A 17,870-nucleotide genomic window follows, 5' to 3' on the forward strand; every position below is an offset into this window, starting at 1 on the left:
GAGGGAATTATATATATATATTTATTTTGCTACATTTATGCATTGCCTTTTCTGCCAAAGCATTTTGGCAGTTTCCTGTTTATCATCATGGCTTTGAGACAGATACAAAAGAGGGGTGAGGTGGGGAACCAAAGGAGAAACATGAACAAATTCTCACACTGACTTTTTCAAACAGCTACAGAATGAAGCTACATAACGCCCAGATGAAAGGCTCACTGAAGGAAGCAATTTTGGGAGGTTAAAAGCCAAAAAGCAGTTAGTCCAGTACCCCCAAAATGGAGGAGTGTTCTTCAACCTTTTGGACTACAACTCCCATCACCCTCAGCCAGCTTAGCCAAAGGTCTGGGATAATTGGAATTTGGTCTTGCAACGTCTGGAGAACAAAGGCTGAAGAATACTGTCCTAATGCAACCAGGAGGAAGGGTTGCTGATGGTGGAAGTTTCAGGATGACAGGAGCCTTCAAGAGTCGGAGTCGGGTCTAGGTCAGCGATAAAAAACACGATGCCTGTGAATTTAACTCTTTATTCAAAGATACCCAGACAGTGCAGGCCTAGTGATCCCAGCAACTCTTTCTAGTAGGTCTTGCACAATGAGGCAGTTGTGAGAACTGAAGGTCCCTGCTTTCCCTAAGTCCCCTCTTTTGCAGGGTTTCCCCCAAGCAACTGGGAGACTGCATTTTCTGCTCTGCTCTCTTTATTTCTTTGTGGGTTCTGGGAGACTGGATGAGTTGGCTGCAGCAGGAGGGGGAAGACTCCCTGGCTTCTTCAGCAGCCTGCCTCATCTCTGTGTCTCCCGCCCCCTCTCCTACCTCTGAGTCTGGACTGCTCTCTGCCACAGCCTCTCCCTGCTCACTAAACCCCGTTGCCTCTTCAGCTTCCAACACCACCTCTTCCTAGTCTGCTCCCTCTTCTCCGTCTGCCCACTCATTGTCATCCCACCACCAATCCCCAGGCTCTGAGCCTTCTTCCCCTGAGGTTTCCCTTGGGGATTCCCCAACTGTAGCCTCCCACCAGTCCTCTGCATCTAGCCAGTCCATGACAGTAGCCATCAATAGCCCTCTCCTCCTGGAATTTGTCTCCTCCTCTTTTAAAGCCATCCAAGTTGGTGACCATCATTGCCTCCAGTGGCAGGGAGTTCCAACTTTCATTTGTCTGTCCCGAATCTTCCAACATTCAGCTTCACTGCATGCCCTTGAGCTCTGCTGTTAATGGGAGAGGAAGGGGAAAAAAAGCTTTTCTCTATCCACTTTATCTTGCAGAATGGAGAGGGAGGCATCATCTTATATTTTTCCTCAGGCAGTCATATTTTAGGCTTGCCACAGGCTGTGGTGCCCCATTGGGTAGTTGGGAGAAAACCCTGGGCCTCTTGCTGTGTAATCTGTGGAGAGAGTCCTCTGTGTCTTGGTAGGGTTAGAAATATGGTTTGCACAGTTAGTCATTTATCCTTCTGCACGTTCAAAATCCTGGAGAGCGATACTCATCTAACACACATTCAAAGGAAACACAGAGAGATCTTAATCTATCTCTCCTGGGTAACAGGAGCAGATATGCTATTGTTTGCTTACTCGGAGGAAGGGGGGATACTGGGGTGGAAATCCATAATCCCCTGTGATTGGTTAACATGAACAAAAGCCCCAGCACTTACTAACTATGTAACATTGATTTCGGTAAACTGCCGCTTCAATTACTCTGAAAACTATGGCAGACATTGTTAATATGTCTCTTTTTGCTGCTAAATTACCACTCATTCGTCCAAGGCCTGGAGTTATAGCAGTCGGCCCAACTGCAAAAGGACGTATCAGTGCATTTAAATAATTACTGACCTATTTCCATTCCTCACATTTAGTCTAAAGTGCTCCAGTCCTCTTTTTTCTTTCCAAACGTAGCATTGTGTTATTGACTTCCCGCCTTCCCCCCTTCCTGCCCCTTTCAGGCAGGTTTCTTCGAACAAAAGGCTGGTGCCTTCGATGGAGAGTAATTCTTGAACAAAACTGCGGTGGCCATTTTTCAGCCCCAAACACCCTGTAGAAACTCCAAAACAGCTATGCGTGTGTTTGTGTGTGTTTAAGAGATGAGGATGAGGAACCGCTTGCCTGTGGGGCAGCCTCAGGCCCATAAGGGAACTTCTAGCTTGTCAGGGGATCCAGTTTGATGCATGAGGTCATCTTCCACAAATGGAGTCCACCTGTCAATCAGCTGGAGGAGGTGGGTTTTCATCCTGCTGGGTGCTCCAGTTCATGAAATTGTTTTGGAATTCAATAGTTTTGCCTTTAAATGCAACTCGATCAAATTTCTTCCTCATCCTTACCACCAGGCTTCAGCAAAGGTTGCAAAAGCTCTGTCATTATTGTAACAGCCCTGGTTATATACTGAAGCCTAAGGAACAACCTGAGTAATTTCCAGAAGTAAAACTGCAGAGGCAACTTGGGAACTTAAAACAACAGAAGCCCAGGAACTCACTGTTCAGGCTGCCAGCTAAGATAACTGTCTCCTTACGATCCTTATATAATTCTAGACGTTCATAGAACAGTGCAGCCTCTGTCTATTTTTGTTAGCGAGAGGAGTCCAGTTAAGAATTTTAAATATCTGCAAATCGCTTGAAATATTTACGTGAAGGTGATCTAGCTCCCCCTGCCCATTTCTTTGTCAGTCAGCTGTTATTAACAAAACGTCACCAGGGGTCTTTCTCTACGAGTGTTGAAGTTCACTAAGCCTCATCAGTATAAGAGAGTATGGAACGCTGACATCAAAAGGCAGTGATTCAGGGAACAGGATGGGCACAAAAGGTTTGGACCCTGCAGGAAACGGAGAGCCATAAACACCATCCTGCATGAAACATAAGAAGAGTCTGCAGGATCAGGCCAAGGGCCCATGTGCTGGGCCTGGGGGTAACCCGAGTAACATGGTCCAGGTCTGGTCCCGAATCCAAGGGTTCTGCAAGGAGTCCGTACGACAGGACCAAGGCAGGACACGAGGCAGGAAACCAAGCAAGGTCAGGCACAGGATCACAGCCAGGTTCTGGCAACCAGCAATGTTGGGGCGGAGTCCAGCAGCCTTTTATCTCTGTTGGGGTAATGGCTGGTCTTGATCCCCCGGTGACTCACCTCCCTGTCTCGCCCGAAGGCAAGCACTCCTCCTGCGAGTACTCAGGTCTCTCCTTCTCTCAGACCTCAGTCTCTGCAGCTTGGGCGATGTCGGTGGGTTACTAGACCCAGAGGCCGCCTCAGCCTCTCCTGACCCAACTAGTAGTGGAGCAGCTGTGAGTGATTGCCCAGTTGAAGCCAATGAGGTAATCCCTGCATCTGGATCCAGGGCAGGCTCAGGCCCCTGACTCGGCCCAGTTGGTGCTTGTTGCAGGGGAACCTGCGCAGACTGGGGCTCTTCAGAATCAAGTCCCACACTAGGTTCAGATGCCGCCTAAGGCAAAGGATCTGGTGCAGACTGAGACTCCTCTGGCTCTGAGTCCGAGCCTGAGTCTCAGGCCATCACAGTCTACCTAGTCTAGCATCCTGTTCCCACAGTGGCCAACCAGATGCCCGTGGGAAACCAGGGAGCAGAATATGAACACAAGAGCCCTCTCCCCTCCTGTGGTTTCAGGAACTGGAATGCGGAATCATTGATGCCTCCAACTGTAGAGGCAAATCATAGCCATCACAGCCAGTAGCCAGGGATGGTCCTCTCCTCCATGAATTTATCCAATTCTCTTTTAAAGCCATCCGAGTTGGTGGCCATCACTGCTTCCTGGGGGAATGAGCCACCATAGTTTGAATATAACATCCACACCATACATTTACAAATCATGGCTTTCCCGCAAAGAATCTTGGGAACTGTAGTTTACCTCCCGCAAAGCTTGGCACCCTTAACAAATGGTGGTTCCCAGGATTCTTTGGGGCAAGCCATGTGCTTTAAATATAAGGAGACCTTAGGGGAGATTAACCAACTCTGGGCAGAAAGATGTATTTGCAATGTATTTACATTGTAGTCCACTGTATCTGGAAGGCCGAAGATTTGGTTTCCCTCTTCTAAAAGATGCAGGACTCGGTGGGAACCATCAACCTGACCTGCGCCATGTTAAAATAAGACCTGTTTCTATGGCAGTAAGAAAAATATGCCCTCCCCCGAGAGGCTCGATTGGCGCCAACCTTGCTTTATTTTCTATGTCAGGCAAAAACAGCTCATTTTAAATAGTGTAGTTTTTATCTGTGCTGCTAGATGGTTGGTTGCCTTATCCAGTTTGTAATTTTACTTGCTGTATTGCTGCAAAGCCCTCTGGAATATATTGTCATAAAGATTTTTTAATAAGAAAGAGAATTACATTTCAGAACGGAAGTACATACCTGGTGAGATGAAAAACGTCCTCCATAGTTTCTTGTCACGTGTAACGTCCCTTATTTCTCTTGTCATGTTAACTAATCTGCCTGCGACTGGTGGGACACGCCGGAAATCCAGGATTCTGAGCAGTGGGGGTGGGGTGGGGAGGAAAAAAGAGAGAGAGAGTATGGCATTGAAATGACAATCCTGGCCATTTCAGTTTCTCATTTTTCCTGTTTTGAAATCTTTTTGACCCACTTCTGTACCAGTCTGCATGAAAAGTTCTAGGTGTTTGGTCAGGCAGTTCTTTTAATAGATGCACTTTTGCAAGCCATTTTCCCATATGTAGTGCACTTTTGGTATACAGTGGTACCTGGGTTCTCAAACGCCTTGGTACTCAAACAACTTGGAACCCAAACACTGCAAACCAGGAAGTAAGTGTTCTGGTTTGTGAACTTTTTCCAGAAGCCAAATATACTCCATTTTGAGTGTCACGCTTCCGTTTTGAGTGCCACACTTCCGTTCTGAGTGTCAAGCTGAGGTCAGTCTGTTTTTGCTATTTATTTTGCGTTTTTGTTTTTGTGACTGTATAGAACCCAGTTCAGCTACTGACTGATTGATCGATTGATTGTGTGACTACAGTACATTGTTTATTGCTTTCATTTTATGGATCAATGGTCTCGTTAGATAGTAAAATTCATGTTAAATCACTGTTTTAGGGGTTGTTTTTAAAAGTCTGGAACGAATTAATCCATTTTACATTACTTTCTATGGGAAAGAGCACCTTGGTTTTGGAACGCTTTGGTTTTGGAACGGACTTCTGGAATGGATTAAGTTTGAGAACCAAGGTACCACTGCATCACTATCCCAAATACACACACTTTTGGGCACATTCCCCCCCCCAAATATATGTGCTTTTTAAACACATTTTGTTTGCTCGTTTGGAACACAGAACGCCAACATTCAGAGAAGTGTTTTGAAGGATTGCTATGCTCTGGTTCACAGATTGCTTAGGAAATTGTAAAATAGATAGGTTTGTATGAATGTGTGAACCAAACAAACTCACTGCCCTCAAGCATTTTACATACTACTGAATTCAAATGCAGCCTTTTTGCTTGTGTTGTTTATAGACCTCAGCAAGCAGCAGTTGGGTGCCCTACTTTACAATGGACAGTACTCTGTCTGAATGTGTCATCTGTTTGAAAGCCTGCCTGGCCCAAGTCTTGTTTATTAATTTAATTTATACCCCACTCCTTTTCTCCATGGAGCTCAAGGTGGTGTACATGGTTCCTCCCCTCCTCAGGTAATCCCCACAGCAACCCTGTGAGGGAGGTTAAGCTGAGAGGCACTGACTGCCCCCCACCCAGGGCCGGATTTAGGTTTGATGAGGCCCTAAGCTACTGAAGGTAATGGGGCCCTTTATAAGTCTGGCTGTCCTTTTGTCAACAACAAATTGTCGCTATTTTTCGTGTTGAATATATGCTACATGGTAATTTATGGACCTAATAGGTATCTAAAGCAATTTGCACATAACAAACAGGAGCCTACACAACACAAAACACTGTTGCTGTATGTAGGTTTTATTTTATTTGTTTTCTATCTTATATTTTGGAAATGTACATCCAGGTTTTTTCCCTTTATTTTTTTGGGGGGGCCCCAAGAGAGTGGGGCCCTAAGCTATAGCTTGTTTAGCTTATATGTAAATATGGCACTGCCCCCCCCCGAGCTTCATGGCCCAATGGGGATTCGAACCCTTGTCACCCAAGTCCTAATCCAGCACTCTAACCACTACACCACACTGGCTCTCAAAGAAAAGGAAAGAGAGCAGACGGGGGCTTGAAGTTACCCAACAGCTCAGTCATAGGCAAACTCCCGCCCTTCAGATGTTTGGGACTACAATTCCCATCATCCCTAGCTAACAGGACTAGTGATCAGGGATGATGGGAATTGTAGTCCCAAACATCTGGAGGGCCAGAGTTTCCTATCGCTGCAACAGCTGTTAACACCTCAGACAGTGGACTGAGCAGGAACACAGTTCACCGAGTCAGACTTCACAAGGTGGTTTTTTTAAAATATATATATATATCCATGCAACATACAAACCTAAAACTCAGTAGGTGATTCCCAGTCATTTTCTTGTTTTTATTGCTCCGTGCTCCTTACCTGTCCAGGTGAAATGCTGCAATTTCCGCATTGTGCCGCTCGTAGTCCGAGAAATAGAAAAAGTCTGGGGGAGTTTCTTGCTCTCTCGTTTGCCTGTAAAAAGAAAGACAGGAGAAGATTGCACACTTGAGGCTAAGCAAAAAGAAAAGGGTTAGTAAGTCTCTGTGGTGGGTTCCCTGATGAGACACCCTTGGAGCCTTTTAAGTAGGGATGCCTGAGGTACATGTTAAGTTGTGGGTGAACATATCGGATGACACAGCGATTCTTCAACAGCTCTTGTTTATTCACAGGCCCAGAACAGAACTGAACTGAAGGGTTCAGCCAACCTGCTTATATAGAGCTCAACTACAAAGCAACAGTAACAACTTTCTGTAACTATCCAATCACTGAACGTCACTTTCAATTCCTTATTTGCATATGTGGACCTGAGTGAAAACTATCTACAGTATCCCCCTGCTGGCGCAGGGTGAGAACTTCAGTACATAACAGTACATGATTCCTGTGACTGCTGGTGCAAACTTACCTTAGCCAGGATCCCAGGTTAAAGGCCCATCTGGTCTTTACATTGAAAGCATTATGGACATGGCTTCTCGCAAAGAATCCTGGGAGCTGTAGTTTCTAAAAGGTGCTGAGAACCCTATTAGGAGACCCCTATCCCACTCACAGAGCTACAGTTCTTGGAGCGATTTAACAACCAATCTCTCTTTCTATGGAACTCTGGGAATTGTAGCTCTGTGAGGGGAATAGGGGTCTCCTAATAGGGTTCTCAGCACCTTTTAGAAACTACAACTCCCAGGGTTCTTTGGGAGAAGCTATGGCTGTTTAAAGTGGCAAGATACTGCTTTAAATGTAGAGTGCAGATGGGGCCTAATCTGAGGGATTTCTCCTTCCAACATTTGCATTTCCTCAAAATCTGCAATACAGTAAGCTCGCAACTTGCACCAGGGTTACATTCTGGGGATCGTGCCTAGAGCCAAAATAGCATATACAGTTGTACCTCGGAAGTCGAACGGAATCCGTTCTAGAAGTCCGTTCAATTTCCGAAACATTCAGAAACCAAAGCGTGGCTTCTGATTGGCTGCAGGAAGGTCCTGCAGCCAATCGGAAGCTGCAGAAGCCTCATCGGAAGTTTGGCTTCCAAAAGAACGTTTGAAAACTGAAACACTCACTTCCGATTTTTGATGATTTGGGAGCAGGAACATTTGACTCTGAAGGCATTTGGGAGCCGAGGTACGACTGTAGTTACAACCTACTGGGTTCAATGGCAAGTGGGATTGCTGAAGTCATTTTCCCCGGAACCATGCCTCCTTCCCACTCCCTTTTTAATTTTAATGTATATTTTTTGCCACGAGCAAAAATTTTAATGTGCACAAGTTAATGTACATAAGTTGCAGTCTTCCTGTAAAATTCTCAGCTCAAAAGCTGCTACAAAATATGGATCTTGGGCTAAAATACATATAGAAATGCATATATTAAGCTAAAATGGAATTGCTATGTATTTTGAGATGAGATACTACTTACATCTGAATTTCTGTGCAATTTATATTAAAAAGCTGCAAATTAATTTTTATTTATTTAAAAGCATTGCATAAAAACCAGTTAATATTTTAAAAATCTCTAAGTGGTGCTCAGTCTAAAAATTAAAAATTAAAACATCAAAACAGAAAGACAACCTAGAAGACTCAAACACATGAAACAGGGTCCCTGCTCAAAGTGGAAAACAATGTGGAATAGACTTAAGAATCAACACATGGAAAATGGGGCTGGAAGTAGACGGTCCCATTCATTCCTAATTCAGAGTGGCTTTGAACACATTATTTCAGTAATCTTACAACAGCCCTCATACTGCTGATGGAGCTGCAACTTAAGTTACGTCATATGCGCCATGTGACTGCATTGTACAACATTCTCACATCTACAACTGTGCAAACAAGCCCTAATTATGAGAAAATTCCAGGTTCCAAGCAACGCATGTGTATGGGAAAGTCCCCCCCCCCCACAAATCGTCCCTTCTCAACACACAAACACTCTGTCGAACAACATCTAAGGAGAGCAGCAGAAAAGATGGTTGCTTTATTAGACCCTTGTGAATCCCAATTACAACATTTCCGAAAGTCATCGTGCTTCTCTTTCAACTTTGGCTGCTGCACTGCTTCCGCTGTAAAACATGACAGTTCCGTTTTACATCTGAGCTCCACCAATGTTCTCTCCATCTCCAAATTTATAGTCACTTGGCATGTGCCGTGCTCTCCTGCATATTAACAAGCTCAAGAGAAGGATGATTGTAAGAACCTGTAGTTCCTTCATCTCGGGTGCATTTGGGGGCAGGATCGATCCAGAATTACTATTATTATTATTATCATTTGCTTAAAATCAAAACCTTATGTGCATTCAAAGAGGGGCGTGTGGGTCAGTGCAGGCTCATCCCACTCCTAGCATTAGTGTGCCCTGAAGCGCCGCCCCACTGCCTGTGGGTGCCCAGAAGATGCTCTATGTCATGTTCAGGCCCCTTTCACATGGAGTCTCTACGAAGCTGAAGTATTGCCAACGTGGCTGGAGAAATGGCCACGCCAGCGGTGGCTAACTTTTTTGGGTCCGTGGGCCCAAACCAACAGGAGGGGCTGTTGTGGGCTCCACTTGCATACAGACTGCAGCGGGACACCAGGAGCCACCTAGGGCAGCTGAGGGGCTTGCTGATGGAGAATTTCTGAGAGACAAGTCTGCAGCTAGACCATTTCTCCTTTCTGGAGTGGGGCCAGATAAGGAAGAACTGGGGAGAGATGCAGAGTTCTAGTAGAGCAAAAGCCCAGCAGGGAGAAGGGGCTGGGAAGGATCTCAAGGGGTTCCATAGGGCCTGTGGTGATATCTCCAACTGTAGGTAAAGGTAAAGGACCATTAAGTCCAGTCAAAGGCGACTATGGGGTTGTGGCGCTCATCTTACTTTTAGGCAGAGGGTGCTGGCGTTTGTCCACAGACAGCTTTCCAGGTCATGTGGCCAGCATGACTAAACCGTTTCTGGCGCAACAGAACTCTGTGATGGAAACCAGAGCACACAGAAATGCCATTCACCTTCCCGCCACAGTGGTACCTATTTATCTACTTGTAGTGGCGTGCTTTCAAACTGCTAGGTTGGCAAGAGCTGGGACAAAGCAATGGGAGTTTACCCCATCGCAGAGATTCAAACTGCTGACCTTCTGATTGGCAAACCCAAGTGACTCAGTGGTTTAGACCACATTGCCACCCGCACCCAAGTATACCCAACAAAGAGCCAGTATGGTGTAGTGGTTAAGAGCGGTAGATTTGTAATCTGGGGAACCGGGTTCGCGTCTCCGCTCCTCCACATGCAGCTGCTGGGTGACCTTGGGCTAGTCACACTTCTCTGAAGTCTCTCAGCCTCACTCACCTCACCGAGTGCTTGTTGTGGGGGAGGAAGGGAAAGGAGAATGTTAGCCACTTTGAGACTCCTTCGGGTAGTGATAAAGCGGGATATCAAATCCAAACTCTTCTATCATGAGAGCAGAGCTATCTACCGAAAACATTAATTGTTCATTGCTGCTGCCTCTCGGACATAGGGAGTGGTCATTACAGCACTGCTGGAATAATATACTCTTGGAAATGTTACTTTTCTATTAACTCCCTACAGCTCCAAGCAACAATATAGATGGCTATTACTAATCTTGACAACCCCGCAACCCACTGCCACCTGCGTCTTAGTTTTGCATTTTTATGTATATTGTATTTAAGAATACAATATACATAAATTCAGAGGAGTCACATGGAAGTTAATGCGCTAAGATAGCCCCAGCTAACTTGTGACCTTTCACCATCCCTGACCATGTATATAATAGAAAACAGAATTATATATACATTCTACAATTCCGCCCTTACATATCGCTCTCTTACATTTTCTAGAGTTGGTCCTGCTTTTGCGTATGAAACAGAATCCCTCCTGTGAGGGAGGCTCAGAGGAGGATGACAGGAGACAGGGCCTTTTCAGTTGTGGCTCCCCATTTGTGGAATGCCCTCCCCAGTGAGGCCTGCCTGGAGCTTCCACTGACACCTTTTCCATGCCAGATGAAAAACTCACTTTCTGGCCTGCCCATTGTTGGATTGCAATTTTATTGTTTGCTAGTAGTTGTGACGCCAAAGCAATTTCATGTGTTTTCTTTCTTTAAATGTATTTTTTACCTATGCTTGTGCTCTTAAACATGTTTTACATTGCTTGGGCACATTTTGTTTGTGTAACAAGCAACAAACGAGCTGTAACAACAACAACAACAACCATTTCTTAGCACCTGAAAGGAAGGCTGCCAAAGTCTTCCAAGCTATTTCCCTGCATTCCCTGATGTTGACTCTGACTGTGCAGAGACTGAATCGAGATTGCCCCAAGGTAGTGTAAACCTGATTTATCCTAAATGAAAGAGGCAGCCTGTAGACAAAAGGAATGCCTCTGAGGCTGTCGCGCCATTGTCCCTTGCACCAAGCTTAATAAATTTTGCACATAGATTAGAATCACTTGCAAGATTCTTTACTAACACCACTTGGCATGCATTTCGGGGGCTTAGTGCGTCCTTGGGAAAATGAATGGTACTTGCTGTGCTAATGCATCAATGGGTACACGGTGCCAAAATGACCCAACGCCTTTCTCTAGCGCCGCTGGAATCTGGGTGCTTGAATTCTTTGGTGCCGGCAGTGACATATCTGGTTACACACCAGCCATTTCTAAGAACAGGATGTCACCGACAAATGTAATAAGGAAGGGAGGCCAAGTCAATGGGTTAGATTTGACATACACAAGGTGTAGAAGTCAAGCTCACACAATGGAGCTTTCCACTTCCCTCCTCCTGCCATCAAGAGGGTTGGTGCAGGCGATGAAGCAGACCAGCCACAGCAGACTGTGTTGAAGGGGCTGCAGGGAGAGTCGAGAATCCACTGATATTAGGCAAAGGAGATTTTGTTTGTGTAACAAGCAACAAACGAGCTGTAACAACAACAACAACAACAACCATTTCTTAGCACCTGAAAGGAAGGCTCCACTGACCTAAGATTGGAGACCTTTAGATTGGAACAACCTATGGACAACCACCTCCAAAAATTAACATCAACCTGCATTAGAAAAAATTCTTTTAAGTTAATACATAGATGGAAGCGGGTGGCGATGTGGTCTAAACCACTGAGCCTCTTGGGCTTGCGGATTGGAAGGTTGGTGGTTTGAATCCGCAGGATGGAGTGAGCTCCCGTTGCTCCGTCCCAGCTTCTGCCAACCTAGCAGTTCGAAAGCATACCAGTGCAAGTAGATAAATAGGTACCACAGTGGCGGGAAGGTGAATGGCATTTCCGTGCGCTCTGGCTTCCGTCACAGTGTCCCGTTGTGCCAGAAGCAGTTTAGTCCTGCTGTCCACATGACCCGGAAAGCTGTTTGTGGACAAATGCCGGCTCATTCATCCTGAAAGCGAGATGAGCGCCGCAACCCCATAGTCACCTTTGACTGGACTTAACCGCCCAGGGGTCCTTTACCTTTTACCTAGATGGCATCTAACACCTGTAAGACTCAGCTATATGGACAAAGCCATCCTTTTCCACATGGTGGAGAGGGGACAAGGTAACTGGCACAACTTTCCACATGTGGTGGACATGTGACTTGGTACAACCATTTCTTGTCTACACATCACACAATGGAAACAGAATGTATAGGCAATTGCTTTATCTGAGAAACTAAGTACCTGACCTGAATGATGCCTATGATACAGACGAGTTTGTTGAACTATGGTATTCTTTTATAAAATACTCAATACCTTTGTGACTGGCACTCACCAGCTATGTATATAGGTTTATGGGAAAAATTGATGCATTAGTCTTCTGTTCTGGGGGAAGGGATGGGAGCGGCAGGAAACCAATTGTTTTGATAATGTTTATGTTCATGCTTAAATCCTTTTTCTGGAAAATGAATAAAATATTTAACTTTTTAAAAAGAGACCGGCGACCTTTGTCCTGTTCTCCCTGAGCTCCTGAGTCAGTAGTGGACTTGCCAGAAGCAACAGGGCAGCAACCGAAGCAGCATTCAAGGGCAGGTCCAAGGTCAGAGTCCAATCCAACAGATTCCACAACAAAGGGTCAAGTGAGAGGCAAAATCTGAGCAGCCTGCAGTCAGGTTTGGTGCAGGCAGATGATCCAGTAGCAGGCAAAGCCCAGAGGTTGTTCCAGGAGCAAGTCCAGCCCAGGACTGGGGTTTCTCAGCTGGAGCTGCTCGAACCCCACAAAAACCTCAGCTGACTCCTATCCCTTGTCTTCTGAGAGGAGGAGTTTACTTCTAAAGAGTCCTTTACTGATGAGGAATAGGACTGGGCGGTATATTGTTTTCAACATCGTGATATATCACCAGCTAAACATCATGGTATACTGATATATCACAATGTCTGAAATAAGGATGGAACTATAAAGACTAAGGGCATTGTTTTTCCTGCATGATGGCTATTGCATAGCACACACACACAACATGATTTACAATATGTATTGCCAGGACAAAAATTATGAAACTGATATCATGATATGGACTTTAAACCAGTTTCGGACGATATATAACCCAGTGCAGACACGCATCATGATTCACAATATATTGCCAAGTCAAAAATTATGAAGCCGATATTGCAATACGGATTTCAAACCAGTTTTGGATGATATATTAATATATCACCCAGCCCTAATGAGGAGTCCTTGCCTGTAGTTGGGTGCTTCTCTGGATTGGCTGGGTTTCCACCTGGAGCTAAAGGGCTTCCCTCAAACTTGAGTCCCATTCCTCCTCGATGTCAGAGGCCAAACTCGCCCTGGGTGCAGATGGCCCCTCCTCAGCCTTGTCAAAGGATCCCAGCTCCTCACCTCCGTATGGTGTAAGCTTGGTGTAAGCTGGGACCTTCTGGCCTCCTCTGATGAGGAATCTCCCAACTGAAACAGGACAACTTTCCACTGCAGCCCCGGAAGACAAATCCTACAATGTTTGGTTGCCCCCTCCCCAACTTGTGGAAAACATTTTTTGGGGGAAAGGGTATTGGAGGACTGCAGGGAAATGAAAGACCCATTTCACGTGCATTGTTCAGTATAGCCGAATGCATCAACCATGCACTAAATGGATGTTCTATTTATGCATGATGAGGGCCCACAGAACAAAGCCAGAATTCTGTACTATACATTTAAAGCAGTCTCACTTTAAGTAGTCTTGGCTTCCCCCCAAAGAATCCTGGGAACTGTAGCTTGTTCAGGGTGCTGAGAGTGGCTAGGAGACCCCATTCCCCTCATACAGCTACAACTTGCAGAATAGAATAGCTGTTTCTTCCCAGGGAATTCTGGGAACTGAGGCTCTGTAAGGGGAACAGAAACCTCTCTATTTTTTTAAAAAAGAGAGTTCATTTGCCTTCAATATTCTCAAAAAGGCACCTACAGTGCTGCTTTGGTCATGCAGCAATTTATTTAAACTGCACTGATTTAATTGAAAGCCGGTTGATGAATCAACTAAATAATCTTTAATCGGCTGACAGCCTGACTATATATAATTCCCAAGTCAACCATTTCCGATCTACATTGCTTTCTCTCTCCCAATATAAAATTGAAATTCTGCTGACACTAGCGTCATCCAAATGGGCTTCTGTATTCCAATAAGGGAATCAGTTTGGCGGAAAATTTATTGACAGATGAAGACTTCTTTTTCCCTTTCCCTTTTTTTTTAAAAAAAGAATAGGATAAAAAAGCTTTTATCTACACCGAAATAAAGTGATGTTCAAAAGGGAAATGACATAAGCCGCAGAAGCAATTAAATCAAAGTAGCAACAAGAAAATCAACACTGCAGTAATTTGGGGGGCCTCCTAACCCGCCCCCCCCGTAGGTGTATTCTGCAACCTGTCCTTAGCACCACAACAGTGAAAGTGGAGGATCTATACTGGGTGGTCCCCAGGCCATCCTACTTCATTAGCATTGTGATGTTCTACCAACCTCACTGAATTATTGCTATCTGGAGGGGAACTCTTGCACTCAAAGTGCAACAAAAGTGGGTCAAAACAAACTAACTGGCACATTTGGTGATAAGAACATAAGAAGGGCCTCCTGGGTCCAGCCAATGGCCCGTCTAGTCCAGCATCCTGATCTCACAGGGGCCAAGCAGATGACTTAGACAAGCGGTTCTCAACTGTGGGTCCCCAAATGTTGTTGGACTACAACTCCCATCATCCCTGAGCTCTGACCTTGCTAGCTAGGGATGATGGGAGTTGTAGTCCAACAACATCTTGGGACCCACAGGTTGAGAACATCTGACTTAGAGCATGGGTCATGGCCCCACAGGCCAGAACAGGCCCAACTGCCTTCTGGATCCAGCCCGCAGACGGTCCGGGAATCGCTGCGTGAACTGCCATCCCAAAACGTCTGCTGGAGCCAATGGCATTGAAAGGTGGATCATGTTACAATTGTCCTGATATTATTACCGGTATTTCAGTATGAACACACAAGGGACAGCCTGCCGTCTGTATAACAATGGATATAATCCAAGAGACTCTAAAGTTCTGGCTGTAATGCCCACTGAAATAAACAGAAACTGTGGGAATGAAAAGTGTTTCTGAAGTCTGAGGAAGTGCTTACATTATAAAGTGCAAAGAATACAGTCATACCTCTTCTTGTGAACACTTCATGTTGCGAACCTGTTTTTTCGGGTTAAGAACACGGCAAACCCAGAAGTGTTTACTTCTGGGTTTTGCCGTGTGCGCTTCGCACATGCACAGAAGTGTTCTGCATGCTTCACACATGCGCAGAAGTGTTCTGCACGGTTCGTGCATGCACAGAAGCGCTCTATCGCACTTCGCACATGCGCAGAAGCGCTGCTCTGGTTATGTACTTTTCAGGGTGCGAAGGGCACCCGGGAATAGATCGTGTCCGCAACCAGAGGTACTGCTGTACTGCTTATGTCCAGGAAAGCAGAGCGGGGTGTATGTACTTGGACCACTGCCCCTCATGGGTCCCTGCCCCACTCAGCCCCCTTTGCCTGCATGATGGCACCATAGGGAGGGGAGGAGGGTGGCAAGAATGGCAGGCAGCTGATTTGATTCATTTCTATGCTGCTTTTCAGTCGAATGAAACACAAAGTGGCTTCCAGACAATAGCTAACAACAGTGTGATTGAACGCAATAAAACATCGCAAATACAGCATAAATCATATTGAATAATTAATTGAATAATTAACAAATCGCCAGAGAAGGAATTAGCATCTATAAAACACAAAGCAACAGAGCAACAAAACTGGGAACTCAAAAATCCAGGGAGGAATTTCACACAAGCCTCCCGACCACAGACCCAAGAATTCATGTGCTCATGCACCACATCAAATGCAATGCTCTTTTTAGGGCGGCTTGCCATAGGCTGGTTCAGGTATGCATGCACCCAAATGATATACTTGCAATGCTTCTATATCAGCATCCAATATGTATTCACCAAAACTATTTTTCCCTCCCTCCCTCCCTCCCTCCCTCCCTCCCTCCCTTCCTTCCTTCCTTCCTTCCTTCCTTCCTTTCTCTCTCTCTCCTTTTTTCTTTCTCTTTCAAAAATGAGGACTCACAAAGCAGTTTACACACACACACACACACACACACACACACACTACAGGAAGAAAAATGTCCTGTAGTTTATTTTTCACAACACCTGAATAGCTCAGCTGGTTAGAGCGTGGTGCTGATAATGCCACGGTTGCAGGTTTGATCCTCGTAAGGGACAGCTGCATATTCCTGCATTGCAGTGGGTTGGACTAGATGATCCTCAGGGTCCCTTCCAACTCTACAATTCTATGATTCATGTTTGAAATTTGGTGGTGGTTGTTTTTTTTGGGGGGGGGTTGGGTTGTTTTTTTTAGCACAGGCAGATTGACAGTGCAATCCTAGGCTTAAACTTCCCACTGAGTTAAACTGGGCTTGCTCCCAGGAAAGTGTGTATGTGATATAGAACACTTCTTTCTTTTCTAAAAGTCAAAGGCAAAACCAATATTATATAATCTTCAATATCATCTGCTGAAGCATAGGTAGAGACCCTGTGTCCCTCTGGTTGTTGCTGGACTCCAATTCCCACCAGCCCCTGACAGCACAGCGAATAGGAGTTGTAGTCCAAGAATATCTGGAACGCCACAGGTTTCCCATCCGTGTGCAAGCATTTTCTGGACTACACCTCATCAAGCTCTAGTTGGGGGTGGGGATTGCATGTCTGAATGCTCCACAGACAGCAGGGGGTTCAATGGTGTGCCATCAGTGGGCTAGGGGGACCAGGCTAGCCAATGTTCACCTGGCACCTCTTTCTCAAAGCCTGGGGAACTTCTGCCTGGCTTAGAGAGGGGGGTGCGATGCTCACATGCGCACGTCACGCCCTACCCCAATCGCCCTTGTGAGCTGTTCCCCTATGAAAAATTTCACTGCACTCCACTGAGGGGGTTCGTCACCATGCAGCAAACAAGCAAGGCAAGGAAAAGGTCCTTTTGAGAGCAGTAGAAAAATGCAGGAACCCAGTTTCCCACTCAAACAAGCCCATCGGTTGGAAGCCACTGACTGATTAGTTGCTGAGTCGTTAGCTATTAAAGGGAGTACATGGATGTATAAATTGTTCTTCAGAACTTGCGGATGAGCCATACGTTCTTTTAATTTTGCAGGTACTTTTAATGCGTTTTTTACATTTCCACGTCTTTCGATTACTTTGTTTTATCTGCTGTTACTTGTCCTAAGCCGTTGGGAACAAGGCAAGTTGAAAAACCCGAATAAAAATGTTTCATTTCTCTCTCACTCTCCCCGCCCCCCCATTTTAGCACAGGGGAAGACAAAGAGGTTTGATAAAATGATGTGCAGAAGAGAGGAAATTGATAAGAGTGGTTTCTATCCCTTTCATAACGCTAGAATTCAAGGAGTGTGTGTCCGCCAATGAAACAGATTGGCAGGAGATGTAAATCAGACAGAGAAGTGCTTCTTCACACAATGCAAAATTAATTTATGAAATCAGCTACTATAAGATGAGGCTGCCAACTCAGATAGCTTCAGAGGGGGAGTAGACAAATCGGTGGAGAATAATGCTACACGCAGCTCCTCATCAGGATGGAGATATACTGTCTCCAGGACAGAAAAGCTACAAAGTGTTATGACAATGTTACATGCCCTCACTCGCATGACTCTAGCCAAAAGGAAACACAGTGGTACCTTGGTTTACAAACTTAATCCGTTCCAGAAGTCCGTTCTTAAACCAAAGCGTTCTTCAACTAAGGCATGCTTTCCCATAGCAGCGGGGGACTCAATTTACAAATGGAACATGCTCAACAGGAAGCAGAACATGTTCTGCTTCCAAGGCAAAGTTCACAAACCAAAACACCTACTTCCGGGTTTGCAGCATT

At 45.4% G+C, this 17,870-nt stretch overlaps 1 protein-coding gene across 2 annotated transcripts in view; it reads right to left on the reverse strand.

Moving 5' to 3' along the window:
- FAM20C (FAM20C golgi associated secretory pathway kinase) overlaps positions 1-17,870 on the reverse strand; it is a 97,030-nt gene that overhangs the window by 12,022 nt on the left and 67,138 nt on the right. For both annotated transcript variants that reach the window (XR_014541411.1, XM_083585092.1), the window contains exons 4-5: positions 6,475-6,567; positions 4,338-4,453 (exon numbers count right to left, since the gene is read on the reverse strand). Coding sequence is in view for 1 of the 2 variants with exons in the window: in XM_083585092.1 (XP_083441218.1) it covers positions 4,338-4,453; positions 6,475-6,567 (209 nt within the window). In the remaining variant the exon portion in view is untranslated. The remainder of the gene's footprint in view (positions 1-4,337; positions 4,454-6,474; positions 6,568-17,870) is intronic.

The sequence above is a fragment of the Podarcis filfolensis genome (assembly GCF_964270895.1).
Source record: "Podarcis filfolensis genome assembly, chromosome: 14".
Classification (NCBI taxonomy): Eukaryota; Metazoa; Chordata; class Lepidosauria; order Squamata; family Lacertidae; genus Podarcis; species Podarcis filfolensis.